We start from the raw sequence: 16,095 nt of genomic DNA on the forward strand, positions 1-16,095 counted from the left end.
ATCCTTATCTAAATCTTGCCGTGTCCGTTTTCTCGAGTTCTGATGATTGCCTGTGTATCTCAGATTACACCTCTCGGACTTTGCCTTGTGCCTGGATTATCCCTCTAGTATTGCCCTGTTAAATTATGTTCACCAGCAACTGACCCTCTCTCATTTACCGGACTGCTCTTGACTAGCTGTCTACCCATGCCTTTTTCTGATCACGTCTTCTAAATAATGCAAATGGATCTGCTCATCTCTTGTCCCTGTTGCCCCTTAACAGAACGCTCGGCCACATGAGGATCCAGCAGCTTTCCTGAACGACACTAGCCAGGTATGGACACCAAGACTCTTATAAGCTCTCGAGCAGGGCACATGATCGCTCGACAGCTATATTAAAAAGTATTAAGATTGTGCATGTTTTCTGATCTGGCTGAATGTGTGCTTATAGATTTAGTGTGAGGGCATTAATCAGCCTCTTAAATCGCAACTAATCCATGAGGGTCCCTGTTCATCTTTAAGTGACTTTATGGACTTTGCTTTGCTGTCATTGGCTCTTTGTTTACTGTAGGTGTTGTGGAAGAGGAACGTGGCACCACACTAACTTGTGCAATGACTGCTGCACTAGAGCACGCTCATAAAATGATGGTAACAGCGGAGTTGGTTCACAAAATGGTGGCCACAATAACCCCCTGTTATATCACAGCTGCCAATCCTGAGTCAAATCAAGTCACAGCTGATCTTCATGAGTCAAGTCAAGTCAATTCACAGTTGATCTTCATGAGTCAAGTCAAGTCAACTCACAGCTGATCTTGATGAGTCAATTCACAGCTGCTAGTCATGAGCCCAGTCACGTCTCAACTAGTCTTCCAGAGTCATGTCACATCTCAGCTGTTCATCTAGAGTCACGTCACATCTCAGCTGTTTATCTACAGTCACGTCACATCACAGCTGAGTATCCAGAGTCACGTCACATCCTGTCTGTTGTACTCAGATTATCAAAGTCAGTCGTTTGGTATCCCAATTTGGTATCCACTGTGAAGGATTCACCGCTGGTGTCTGCATTCGCAGCTGGTATCCCCAAACCCACTCACTCTAGCCCTCCTGTTCCTGAACTGATTCCCTTGTCTGAAGCACTTCCCATGATGAGGTTGTCTTTTTTGGTGTATTTGGGCTGTATACTCCACCACAGGACCTCCAAAGATGGCGGTGCTCACTCCAGGTCTTCCAGAGGTGCCGGCTGAGACTGAAGACCCTCCAACACTGCACTGTACCTTCCACTAAGGAATAGCGGAGCGAAGCCTGTAATAGTTGTTCAGTTTGTGAATCGGAAGCACAAAGCTGAGTTACTGAGGCAGGCAAAAAAGTTGAAGGGAATGGGGTCTACCTGAATGAACAACAAAAAAAGAATAATAATATTGCTAGACGTGCACACATTCTGAGGAAACAGAATAAGATACAAGCTACATGGACAAGAAACTTCAAAGTGATGATGTGGCAAAATGGAACACATGAAGAAGCCAAAGTACACACAATAAGATAACTTAAAAAAAAAAAAAACTTGACCAGTATGGATAAGTAAAAGACTGTGATGCAGCGAAATGGAACACATAATAAGAGAACGTTATGAATTTGATCAGTATGTTGTGAAAACAGTGTAGAAGAATAGTCATATGAATATGGATATTAATAATGATAGACTTTTATAAGGAAATTTTGTTCCCATTTAGAGATGTTGATGATAGGGAGTTTGTCAAAATCCAAATGGATTGTGTGACTGACCACTTACAAAGTCCCTGTAAATACGAAAATTTGAATTTTAACCATTCAATCAGACGGATCATAAAATGTATGAGACTGAAATTGATATTGACCCGGAAAACCACTTTTTCAACAATGTAAATATTAATTGTTGAGAGTATTATACTAAAGAAAATAATAAAATAGAAATTTGAAAATGAAATTTGAAAATATTACATCTAAATAGTAGAAGTCTCTATAAAAATGTCTTATACTGTACATGAAGGATTATTTGTGTCAGTTTAATAAATTGAAAGTGATTGTTGTGTCAGAGACATGGCTCAATAATGAGAAAGTACATGATGTTGAAATGGAAGGATATAATTAGAGTTAATAATCAAGGAAGAGAAAATGATTAGTATGTCGACACAGCGTTAAGACGCAGTTTGATTCAAAGTATGGAATGTGTGTAACAATAGAAATCGAGTCTGAAAAGATCTAAAAATAAAAATTTTGGTGTGTGTATAGATCACCAGGAACATGTGTTGATACATTTATGAATGAATTATTTGGTATGCTTGACAAATCGTATATATATATATATATATATATATATATATATATATATATATATATATACGTATATATATATCTATATATATATAGATATATATATACGTATATATATATATATATATATATATATATACGTATATATATATATATATATATATATATATATATATATATATATATATATATATACTCTGGGGTCCAGCTCACCCCTAAACCATCTCGATTGGGTTCGGGTCCGGTGACTGTGGAGGACAGGTCATCTGGCGCAGCACCCCATCACTCTCCTTCTTGGTCAAATAGCCGTTGATGCCTTCAGTGTGACTCTACAATTTTCATAGTCATGAAAATAACGTAAACTATATATATATATATATATATATATATATATATATATATATATATATATATATATATATATATATATATATATATATATATATATATATATATATATATATATTTGACCTTTTAACCTCTGGTCCCTACAGAACATCTTTTGTCAGAGAATGGCAAAAGAACTGTCTTTTAATGAACTCAAAAAGACTTATAAATGCATATCAGTCCATTGCATAACTCCATATTCATTTATATGTAACCCACACATTTGACTATCATGTTTAAAATCACTTATTGTGTATGTCTTTTAATTACTATTGGATAGCTTAAGGATTCATATTCATTTTTAGTATGTATGTGTTTGAATCTGTTAGCTTGAAACATTCCTGACCATCAGTTATTTGTCAAATGTATCATATTCTTGTTATAGGAATCAAGTCCAAAATTAGACCCTGCAAGAGTTGGAAAATTCGGACCACGTACTTGATAAGATAACATATGATTTATGATACCCCGAGCAAAGACAATATCTAATTGGTCAAGACAACATTTGAGGTGTAGCCAAAAGGCCAGTTTAAATACTCAGGACACCATCAAATCATGCTTTTTGCTTTTAGCTTTGCTTCTTAGCTTTAACTTTTAGTCATGCTTTTAGTCATCACTGTTAGCTTTCTTTGAGTGTGGTTCCAGCGTGCTTCAACCTGCACGCCTGCTGCTACTTAGCCACGATGAGTAGAAACAACACCTAGTCTCGTCAAACTTTACTTCTGTTCTTTTACTTTAATTTATTTTCTTTTCCGTTTGAGAGTTTCGTGTTCTGAGTTAAGTTTTTTAATGCTGTGTCTTTGAGTCTGACCTCGAGTGCCCTTTCAACATTAATCATCCCACACAACTCCGCATCTTCAGCCAATGCCCAGCCACGGGGTTCCCAAGATGTCACTTCAGCGACTACTGAACTTCCAGCCAATCAGCAACATCGGGAAACCCCCTTTCAACGACAACAAAGGGAACTCCTTTACACAGGAGACGCAACTAACTCCTCCAGACTCTGATCTATACTGGTGTATCTAATATTATTTTAACCTCATTGAGGAACTTAATGCGAGGGTTAATTAAGTGATTGATACGGTGTCCCACCGTACACCAGGTAGCTGAGCGCGTTGTGGTTGATCGCTTCCTGCAGGCCCTTCCCCGCCCACTTCGTCAGGCAGCCGGCATGTGGCACCCGACCAACATGGACGAACTGGTCGAGGCCATAGAGCTGGCGGAGGCCACCCAACGAAGTAGACGAAGTACTACATTTCTCTGTAGGATTACCATCGCTACGCCAACCGGTGCCTGGCCAATAGACGTTGGGCTCATCACGGATCTGCCAGTACCAGTCCTCCTCGGTCCTCCTCGCTGGGAACCGCCCAAACCGGAAGCCCATCATCAAAGTCCGATCACGTCCCGTGCTGCTGGCCTCCGACAGCCCCAAGGATGCTGAGTCACCCCGTCCATGTCATAACCTGTATTTTGATCTCTATCAGCAGGTGACTGGGGCCGGGGGTTTCTCCAAGGAGCAACATGAGTACGACAGCCTAAAGCACTGTTGCCACCTGGGGGCCCAGAACACGATCCAGCGCCTCCGCGACTGATTCTGACTGACATGGGCACCCCGTTCATGTCCCGGATGATGGCAGACATCTGCAAGCTCCTGAAGGTCCAAAAGCTATGGACCATGGTGTACCACCCCCAGACCAATGTGCTTCAATCAGACCCTCAAGCAGATGTTGCACAGAGTGGGGGCCGAAGATAAGCGGGACTGGGACCATATGCTGGTCCTGGGAGGAACACCTGGTGATATTCATAAGACGAAAGCTGACCCCTGCGGAACAACGGTACGCCACAGAGGAGAGGGAAGCATTGGCCGTCAAGTGGGCAGTCCTGGAGCTCAGGTATTACCTCCTCGGCCGCCACTTCACCCTCATAACTGACCATGCTACCCTACAGTGGATGGCCCGGGCCAAGGAGATGAATGCCAGGTTGACGCGGTGGTTCCTCATGCTCCAGGGCTTCAACTTTACAGGGAACAGGACGACGCCTTAGGGGGGTGGGTTGGGTGACACGTATCCCGAGCTCTCATCAGCATCACCCTGGAAACCTAGATTGAGTGGCCACATCTGCACCCCATCAAGCTCTGGTTACTTAAACCCAGCAAGCAAAGACAAAGGGTAGAGATGTCTCCGCAAGACTTGGCTTACCCCCTCTTTCATTGTGCCCACAGAGAGCAGCTTGTGACCGCCAGCCCCAACCGCACACGGGAGAGCACGGACCCACAGTGCACCAGTGCACCAACTACATATATATATATATATTTACACAATAATACAATGAATCATTATCACTTAGCCAAACTGCAATCATACAGTGTATAGCCTGCCTACTTCTTTTATTGTTATAGTGTTATCATCAGCAGTTTGTCCACCACTTGTTTTTGGCTCATTTTTATCAAAGCTTACCGCAAGATCTACCCTAACTCCCTCATCTCTGTCCCTCTTGAGTCTCCTTGTGAGGGACCAAGCAGTCAAGGGCAAAGAACACAGGATTTCCGTCCAGAAAATAATTTATTAAATGCCAGACAAAGTTACAAATAAAAATAACTTGGAAAACGGAATGAAAATAAAGTCAGGTCTGGGCCCATGAAAAATTTAAACTAAAGAGAATCAAAACTGAACAATAATCAAACATGCCAGATCATAATATGCCAGATGGCCAGTCTGCCCGTGGGTCATACATGTAAAATGAATACAAATTCATTATATATGTTACAGTAAAGCTATAAGAATTGTTAATTGATTAGGGTTGATTATTACGAACCAACAAACAAATTGTTTATTAAATTACATGCATTAAAATGTGCTGATTTCGTTGATTTATCAACAGCACAGTTAATGTACAACGTTTACAACAATTTACTTCCAAATTGTGTTCAGAGGCTGTTCAAAATAAGAGAAAGTCAGTAAATACTAAGAGGAATGTATATGTTTAAAAAAGTAAGGGCAAGAACTAATGCTAAAAATATGTATATATGTCAAAGGGGTAAATCTCTGGAATAATTATGAAAATTATGTAATTCACTTTTTGCAAATTTAAGAAAATGTATAAAAATATGGTGTTAAATAATTATATGATCAAATAAAGAAGTGAAGTCTGCACACTGAAAACTACTACTCCAGAGCAATTTAATCAAGCTCAAGCAATTATTTGTATTATTGTATTATTAAATAATTATGACTCATTATCAATTATGTAAGTATTTAACATATTGAAGTAAAAGCTGGAATGTGTATTTCTGTAATTATGTATGTTTGTAATCAAGCATTTATATATATTTAAATGTATTATATAACTCTTGTAATATCGAATCTATTGAAAAAGTGACAAAAAGTGACAAGTATACATCAGTTAAATATGTATAAAGGGTAGGCTTAATACTTTATTTATTTATATTTATTTATTTATTTTTTTGTGAAAAGTTGTCTGTAAGGACCGAAATAAACAGAATTTAATTTTGTGAATGCAAGTTCGACAGTTAGCGGAAGCTAAAGTTGACCATTTCTGAAGTTTTCAATATTTATATTTGTCTGACAAAAACGCATCAATTCACTTCAGGATGCTTTTATTCACCCCCCGGAGTGGGACATGTTTTATGATGGATGGATGCACTTTATTAGACTTCTTTTGGACTTACTAAAAATAACACCCATTAACTTCCATAATAAAGCTTAGAATAGCCATTTCTGGGTTACTTTAAATGGGGATAACCATCTGAGAGAGCCTTCTGCTATGAGCACTACAATGCTGATCAAAATCATTCTTGTTTTTTCAGTTTGTTTGAGCAGGGTTAGCACTGAACTACACAGATAAGTAAATCTTTAAGAACATGACTGATAACTCCTAATTTTTTTAAGTAAAGTTTTTGAATGGTAGTCAATGGGGAAATATTCTTTTTTGCATGTATTTTATGTAGTCCCAGGCAGTATAGTTGATTGGCCCAGTGGAAAAGTTTCACCAAAAAGATAAGGTAATTAGTGTTGAGCTCAATCATGTCATTGCATTTAGAATCCAAATAAACACATAAGTTCACACAGTTAATAACAAGGTGGCATAGTATCTTTAGGGTCATATATATATATATGGATGGATGGATGGATGGATGGATGGATGGATGGATAGATAGATAGATAGATAGATAGATAGATAGATAGATAGATAGATAGATAGATAGATAGATAGATAGATAGATAGATAGATAGATAGATAGATAGATATTGTCTACCACTTAATTTATGAATGAAGAATTTTATTTTTGGGGGGGAATATTTTACAGTAATGACAATCAATTACGCATTCCATTTTACTATTTTGGTTGTTTGGTAAGTGATACAGCAAAATCACAATGTATAGCTTTACAAAAACAAGAATTCAAACTGAAAGCTGGAATAGACTATATGTAAAATAAAAAAATATATATATATATATAAAAATGCTGTGACATCAAGCTGAAGTATAAAGTCAATTTGTTAATAATAATGAAAAAATAAAATAAATGGTTGATATATTCTAATGAATAAGTGCATGACAGTATAACACTGATTTAAGAGTGTCCAGTGACAAATAATTGTGTGTATATAATTCATTACTTTTTCAGCACAGTTTATTGTTTATCAAAATGCCTTAATTTTTCTTTTTCAATTACACTGTACATATTTATTTTTATAGAATAATGTTTTCCCAATGATTCTGTATATATATATATATATATATATATATATATATATATATATATATATATATATATATATATATATGTACATTTTATTTTTTTATTTTTTTTTAATATAAAGCAGGGGTGTCAAACTCGATTCCTGGAGGGGCGGAGCTCTGCAGAGTTTTATTTAGGGTTGAATCTAAACTATGCAGGACTCCCACCTTCCAGGAATTTGGTTTGACACCCCTGACATACAATATATCATAAATGCTGCGATCTGGTGGTTTTCTAAAGAGCAGCTTTCAAAACAACCTACAATATGCATTGCATGAACAAGAAAGTGGTATTCACAGGTCAAGTACAAGTTACCTGCAGAAGAACATTGTTTTGCTTTGGTTTTTATGAATATTAACCATGTGATAGCCTTATCAGTGTGATATCAAAACTTGGATGTTTGGATTTTAAGCTTTCATTCTGCTGTTTTTTTGACTTGTTGAAAACAATTGTTTTAAAATAACATAACGGAAGGATAGCTGACATAACAACATTTATTAATATTGCATAAGGTTAAATGGTTAACACTATTATAACTGCTCTAAGCTATTTATAGACAATTTAGAGATGGCAACATTTTGTGAACATAGTCAAAGAACAGCAAATGTGATGCTATTCAAATTTTATCTTTTGATATGTGAACTACTTTTGAACTACTACAGTTCAATGTTCATTGTTGTTGCTTCAAGCCGTTCACTGCATATAGTAGTAGCCTGTCCCTCTTTACCTGACAGCTTAAAAAAAAAAAAAAATTATATATATATATATATATATATATATATATATATATATATATATATATTATAGGCTTAACATAGTGATTTAGAACAAGGCAAAAAACTGTTTGGAAATTAAAGCACTACTGTCCTACAGATTTCAGGTCCAACCCCAATCAAACACAACTGAACCAACTAATCAAAGTGTTCAGGGTCACTTAATAATTGCAGGCAGGTGTGTTGAATGGTACTTATCCAGGAGTGGGGTTCGAGATCCCTGTGTTAGCCTCTGCCCAGATTATGATACCATGGCTAGCATATACATTATTTATACGGCTAGACAACATATTCAGCAAATAAACAAACCAAGTACAAAAATTCAGGTTCACTAGAAGAGCAGAAAAAAGCTCTAAATTGAAATCGACAATGGTTTTTGTGTACTTTCTTTAAAATAAATTCATTATGAAACTGCAGTTGTTTACTTGGATTTACAGTGACTTCTATGTTTTCATTTCAGTTATATTGTTTGGTATACTGCAAACTCCTAAACTGTTTTTTCTCTTTAAAAGACATTGATCTCAAACCCTGCTGCCTCCCTACCCCCAGTTTTGGATATCCTATCAAAATTTTGTCTACTTTCTTGCTACAAGATTTTTTTTTTTTTGTTAACTCTGAAGCTAAAAAAAACTTCCATGATCAGTCTTAACCTTCAAGATTGCATCTGATGGTTTCAGATACCTAGGGGTCTTCTTTATGATTTCATATAATCTATTTCCTCTCTACCGTTATCCCTTGTAGGTCAAACTAACTTAATCAAAATTACAAAATGTATTTACCTCTGTCAACACTTACCTATTTGTATTAGTATATCTTTTTTTCCTGGCTTTGACAGTCCTTTGAAGTATTTTCTATAGGTGAATAAACCCGCTTGCCTTAAGAAATCAACTCTTCAACTTCTTAAATCTAAAGGAATCCATGCACTTCCCAACTTTCAGCAGTATTACTGGGTGAGTAACATCAACAAGCTTCTTTTTTGGAACAAAGATATCTACTCCGACAGTCCTCCACGGGTACATACAGAAACATCATCAATGAAAAGCACCCTCTAGTCGGTTGTTCGTTCTTAACTTCCCTTAGATGTAAACAAAGTTTCATATAACCCAGTATTCACTAGTTCTTTGTATTTGTATTTTGTACTTTATATTTGGATCCAATTTAGGAAACATTACGGTTTATATAGAGGCTCCATTTATATGTCCATCCTCAATAACTACTTTCTCCCCCAGTCTAGTTCAGACCCTGCATTTCATCTCTGGTCATCTAATGGCCTTCTCAAGATTAGTGACCTCTATGATGAGGGAGTATTTGTTTCTTTCCAATCATCCCCCTGAATTTTTTTTTTATCACTTTCTTGCTTTAAATGCCAACCACAGGCATTTAATCTCAGTCATTTATAATTTAATAAATTCTATTAATTCTGACACTAATGCAACTCTTAAAGATACCTGGGAGCAAGACTTCGGTGTTATTATTACAGAGGATCTATGGCATAACATCTTGAACCAGGTACGTACTTCTTCCATATGTGCGAGGAATGGCTTAATGCAATGTAAATACTATTTCTAGCACACTTAACCAATGCCAAATTAGCAAAATTCTTTCCAGACAAGAGTGCTGCCTGCAACCATTGTAAACTCTCTCCTGCCAACCATATACACGTTTTGGACTTGTCCGCAGCTGGTGACCTTTTGGTCTAATGTATTTCAGACGCTTAAAAAAGCTAATAACACTAATATTGGCCCTGATCCAATTATAGCCCTATTTGGGGTTTCCCCTATGCCTGATTTGATTGCCCGAAGATCGTAAAGTCCCTGCTTTTATTACAATCTTGGCCAGACGGGCCATCCTTCTTAAGTTGAGGTATGCTTCTCCAACACATGACAGGAGGATACAGGACATTTTTCACTGTATTGGACTGGAAAAATAAGCTATGTACTCTTTGGTTCACTTACATCTGTTTACAAGACTTGGGATCCCTTTTTAAATTACATTAAGTGTAATGTGTGCCTGTAACTGGCAATGGTACACAATGTTCATTTATATAGAAGATCTTTGTAGTGAGATTGTTTATTTATTTTTAGCTATTGGATGGTGGGATGGGGACCATGTAAGGAGTTAATTATGGACAATATCTTACTGTAAACTGTTTATGATGTTTTATGTTCATTGAAAACCAACAAAACAATTTTGAAAAAAAAAAGACAGTGATTAGGCCTGTAGTGTGAAGCAGTCATAAACTGCGAAGATTTAAGTTTGGGTATGTAATTTTCCACTCTGCTCAAAAGTTAAAGATGATAGGTAAAAATCTTGAAGTTGCAAAGTAATATATAAATAAAAAAAATATTATAAAGCCTATATTTTGTAGTTCTTTTCTGATACACATTTTATATTTCAAATTACTTTCCTTTTTTCCTTTCCTTCATATTTCAAATGGCTTTCCTTTTACGCCTTTAACATATATAAGAGCATTACGCTTTGATTTGCTAATCTTGGAGGCTCCTCTGAAGGGAAGGGGCTTTCAAAGTGAAATTGGTTATTTAAAATATTTTGTTGCCCACCCTAATTTCAAAACCTCCTAACAACGAACAGTATGGTGTGTAATGTAATGCACCAGAGCAACAAGAGGAATACCAAAAATGTATTTGGTATTCTTGATGAACAAGTGGCGTTATAAACAATAACTAATTGTATATATATATATATATATATATATATATATATATATATATATATATATATATATATATATATATATATACATACATACATACATACATACATACATACATACAGTATTGTTCCAAATAATAGCAGTACAATGTGACTAGCCAGAATAATCCAGGTTTTTACTACAGCCGTTGACTGTACAAACTTAAAACAATTTTGTACAAACGTTTTTGTTTCTAGGATTTAGCAATCCTGTGAAACACTAAACTAATATTTAGTTGTATGACCACAGTTTTTTAAAAAAGCTTCACATCTGTATGGCATGGAGTCAACCAACTTGTGGCACCTCTCAGCTGTTATTCCACTCCATGTTTCTTTAACAACATTTCACAATTCATTTACATTTCTTGGTTTTGCTTCAGAAACAGCATTTTTGATATCACCCCACAAGTTCTCGATTGGACTAAGGTCCGGGGATTGGACTGACCACTCCATAACATTAATTTTGTTGGTTTGGAACCAAGGCTTTGCTCATTTATTAGTGTGTTTGGGATCACTGTCTTGTTGAAACAACCATTTCAAGTGCATGTCCTCTTCAGCATAAGGCAACATGACCTCTTCAAGTATTTTGACATATGCAAACTGATCAATGATCCCTGGTATGCGATAAATAGGCCCAACACCATAGTAGGAGAAACATGCCCATATCATGATGCTTGCACCACCATGCTTCACTGTCTTCACTGTGTACTGTGGCTTGAATTCAGAGTTTGGGGGTCGTCTCACAAACTGTCTGTGGCCCTTGGACCCAAAAACAACAATTTTACTCTCATCAGTCCACAAAATGTTCCTCCATTTCTCTTTAGGCCAGTTGATGTGTTCTTTGGCAAATTGTAACCTCTTCTGCACATTATTATTATTTTTTTTTTTTAACAGAGGGATTCTTGAAAATAGATTTGCTTCACACAGACGTCTTCTAACTGTCACAGTACTTACACGTAACTCCAGACTGTCTTTGATCATCCTAGAGCTGATCATTGGCTGAGCCTTTGCCATTCTGATTATTCTTCGATCCATTTTGATGGTTGTCTTAAAATTTCTTCCACATCTTTCTGGTTTTGCTCTACATTTTAAGGCATTGGAGATAATTTTAGTTGAAAAGCCTATAATTTTTTGTATCTCTATAGATTTTCCCCTCTCCAATCAACTTTTTAATCAAAGTACGCTGTTCTTCTGAACAATTTCTTGAATGACCCATTTTCCTCAGGCTTTCAAATGCATGTTCAACAAGTGCTGGCTTCATCCTTAAATATGGGTCACCAAATTCACACTTTTTTTCACAAAAGTGATGACCTCAGTGATTGAATGCCACACTGCTATTTTTTTGAACACACCCCTTTCAACTATTTGCCCAATTGCACAGCCTTATGAGCATGCATCTAATGAATGCTGGGTCTTGTGTTTTTTCTGAGAATCTAAGGCACCTACTGGTAACTTGTTTACCATGTAGCAATAAAGAATATACTAAAAACCTGGATTATTCTGGTTAGTCACATTGTACTGCTATTATTTTCAACAATACTGTATATATATATATATATATATATATATATATATATATATATATATATATATATATATATATATATATATATATATATAAAAACATACAGAGTTTTTTTTATATTTAGATTTATAATATTAATATATACTTATGCAAAGTTGTTGTATTGATAATTACAATTATTATTAAACTTAATATAATATGGATAAAGTATGGTTTGATTTTTGTGGTCCAGGGTTTTCAAACTATTTCTAGACCCTCCCCAGTACTGCACATTTTGGTTGTCTCTCTTGTTTAACCCAGATAAATAAGTCATCAGCTGATGAATAGGCAAATACATGACCTGAGCTTGTTGGTATGATTGATAAGGCTCAGACTTTCCCTGTAAAATCTGTATTAATTCATTAATCACTGTTATTTATCAGTGATATATTTATCAATGCTTCTCAAACCTGTCCTGGGGACCCCCAACCCTTGTACATTTTGGACAGGACAGGTTTGAAAAGCAATTGGAAAACAGGCCAAAAATATGCAATTGACTCACCCCCTTATAATTACCAGGTTTGACTACCCCTATCTTTTTTTTTATCTTTTTTTTATTTTTTATCTTAAAGCTACTCAAATGCTCCTCAATACCCCTGTCATACTATCAGCTGCAAGAACACATGCAGCCTGAACTCTGAAGCTGCATCTGGCAAAAAAGGTTGCAGCACAGAAATGTACGAACATTACCACTACTTGGGTTGGGTGATCCTGCATAGTACACCTTTAAGATTAAAAAGTGTTAAGAAGTTATATCTGTTAATGAGAAGGATATGTCCACATACAGTACATCTGGCCAATGTATATTTGGCAACATTTTTTTTTTTTTTTCATGAAAATCTAGATGGCAGTTGAGTAATCTGCTTTATCATATTTCCTCACTCTCCTCAGCCAAAGAGTTTGATGAAGCAGGGGTGGCAGTATGGTTTGTTGTCCTGCTCTTTGAAGCACCCTTTGCTGAGGGGTTTCAGGCAGAAGTGGCACACCAGATGCTGTGGATGAAACTTGGCACCCATTGCAGTGACACAGCGCCCCAGGATGGGTTGCTGGCATGCCTGGCACACACTTCCTCGGGATTGGTGGTAGTGAGCTTCACACAAGGGTTGTCCCTCATGCTCAAAGAAACTCCCGTTCACAAATGGGCTATAGCATTCCTGCAGAAAAAAAAATGAACATCAAACGCTGGGTTAAGTAACATTTTCTTGTTTAGCACTGTAAAGCTGCTTTGAAACAATCTGTATGGTATTAAGTGCTACATAAATAAAGGTGAATTAACTTTGAATTTTAAACATCTAAAATATTTTTTACCACAGAAGAGATTTGTGTAATCCGAAAAAGGATTCTAAGATTCTTTGAATGTGAAAAAGCTTGCATTTGTAATATGTTTCGTAGCATGAAAAAGCAAAACAAATTAAATAGTTCTATTAAGGCCCTGATATACTTCAAATAAAATCAAAGAACGAACAGATATGATGTCATTTTGAACAAAATCAGGCTGAAACAATGTTCATCTTGAGTTTGTTTTGGCAGTTCGAAACAGCTGACCAAAGCAAACTTTCTCAGGGAGTTCGTTTCGGCTCCTAAACACCTTTGAGTTTCTATTGGTCCCTGGTGGTTACGCAATCGGTGGATGTGTTCTGAAACTCTGGCTTCTTTGACGTGCAATTTATTATTATTTTTTTTTTTTTTTTCGGTTCATTTCTCATTCAATGGAGGTCAGGCAAGAGAGAACAATATCTCCGGCCTAGTCACTAGCAACATGAGTTCACCGTAGTGTTGAATAGCTGAGTTGCACAGATACAGTACAGACCAAAAGTTTGGACACACCTTCTCATTCAAAGAGTTTTCTTTATTTTCATTACTATGAAAATTGTAGAGTCACACGGAAGGCATTAAGGGCTATTTGACCAAGAAGGAGAGTGATGGGGTGCTGCGCCAGATGACCTGAACCCAATCGAGATGGTTTAAGGGTGAGCTGGACCGCAGACAAAAGGCAAAAAGGCCAACAAGTGCTAAACATCTCTCGGGGAACTCCTTCAAGACTGTTGGAAGACCATTTCAGGTGACTACCTCTTGAAGATCATCAAGAGAAAGCCAAGAGTGTGCAAAGCAGTAATCAAAGCAAAAGTTTTTTGTTATGTTATATAATTCCATATATAATTCCACATGTGTTAATTCATAGTTTTGATGCCTTCAGTTTGAATATACAATTTTCATAGTCATGAAAATAAAGAAAAGTCTTCGAATGAGAAGGTGTGTCCAAAATGTTGGTCTGTACTGTATATCTGCACCTGTACAATCACTCGCAGAGAGACTTTAAATATTCAGAGAAAGCATTAATTCCTAGAAAGAAATGGCAACAAAGCTTGGTGTTGACGACCTGGAGTTATGCAAAAAGCGATACAGAGAATCATCCAAGACAAGTTTTCCAAAGCCATGAAAAGAATGATTGGAAAGAGTAAAGATATAGGGTAGGAAGTACCACATACATTTTTCAAATAAATGTTACACCATACTGCTGCTGTTGTTCTTTCAATAAGCACATTTAAAGGGTATACAATAAATGAAATGCCAAATGAACATACAATAATAAATATTTGTTTTTATCAAAAGTAAGTCATGCCACAACATAAAATATAACTTTATCCAGTTTAATATAATACATGAACACTAATAAAATAAAGTAACAAACTGAATCCAATTTTTCATGCTAAAGTTTTACAGACTATGAGACATTCACACTTCCCCTAAAAGGACTGATTATGGTTCTTTTGTATTGCAAATATAATACTTGACTCTGAACTGCTGCTAAACATTATTCTATTGTCTATAATATTCTGACCATTGGTGCACGTCTCACACCTAATTGCCTACACTTCATTTTATCATTGTGTTTAGGGGATACACACGAGTGTCATGAGTCATGTTTACATTAATCTACACTATGCCTCCAGCAGCATGGGGGTGTCGGAATATTCGTAAACCGTATACCATCGCTCAGCCTTTTCAAACTTCTTTTTCCCCCTAAACGAAGAACGAAAACTAACTTTGATTGAAGTATACCGGGGCCTTTAGTATGATTCACTCAAGACGGCTGCACTTTTCATTGAAATGCAAGTAAACAAAAACCTTTGCATGCAAAGCTTCAAAAAGATTACAATCAATAAATATAGCTGCAAGCAGCAATTACGGGGCCAAGCACTCTAGCGGCAAAATTGGGAGTTAAACATGGCATGGAGCATCAGACCAAATGCAACAATGTGTAATAAAAGCAATTTAGGAGGATTGAATTGAAATGGCAAAAATCATCAGTCCACCCTTTAGTAATATGATTTAATGTATTTTCACTTTTGACCAACAGGTGGCGCTGTAATCAAATCATCTGTGGTGTGTTCTGTGTGAGGTGACAATGGCACACATAAAGTTTGTTGTCATTATGTCAAAGCTTTGCAAAGATATAGCCTCAGACTCATTTTGGCACTATGTCTAAAAAATTTTTATGTGCTTTACGAAAACAGTTTTGTCAATCGACACGAAATCCGTAACTTTTTGTCAGCACAGACTGATGATGATCTGACTCGATTTTGGTGAAAATGGAACAAACAGTT

General features: G+C 36.3%; 1 protein-coding gene across 2 annotated transcripts in view; it reads right to left on the reverse strand.

The window, feature by feature from the left end:
- Positions 1-5,218: 5,218 nt before the first annotated feature.
- LOC128025682 (transforming growth factor beta-1-induced transcript 1 protein) overlaps positions 5,219-16,095 on the reverse strand; it is a 128,911-nt gene continuing 118,034 nt past the window's right edge. For both annotated transcript variants that reach the window (XM_052612178.1, XM_052612179.1), the window contains one exon: positions 5,219-13,641. In XM_052612178.1, coding sequence (XP_052468138.1) covers positions 13,375-13,641 — 267 coding nt within the window. In that variant the 3' untranslated portion in view covers positions 5,219-13,374. The remainder of the gene's footprint in view (positions 13,642-16,095) is intronic.

The sequence above is a fragment of the Carassius gibelio genome, chromosome A12 (assembly GCF_023724105.1).
Source record: "Carassius gibelio isolate Cgi1373 ecotype wild population from Czech Republic chromosome A12, carGib1.2-hapl.c, whole genome shotgun sequence".
NCBI lineage: Eukaryota > Metazoa > Chordata > Actinopteri > Cypriniformes > Cyprinidae > Carassius > Carassius gibelio.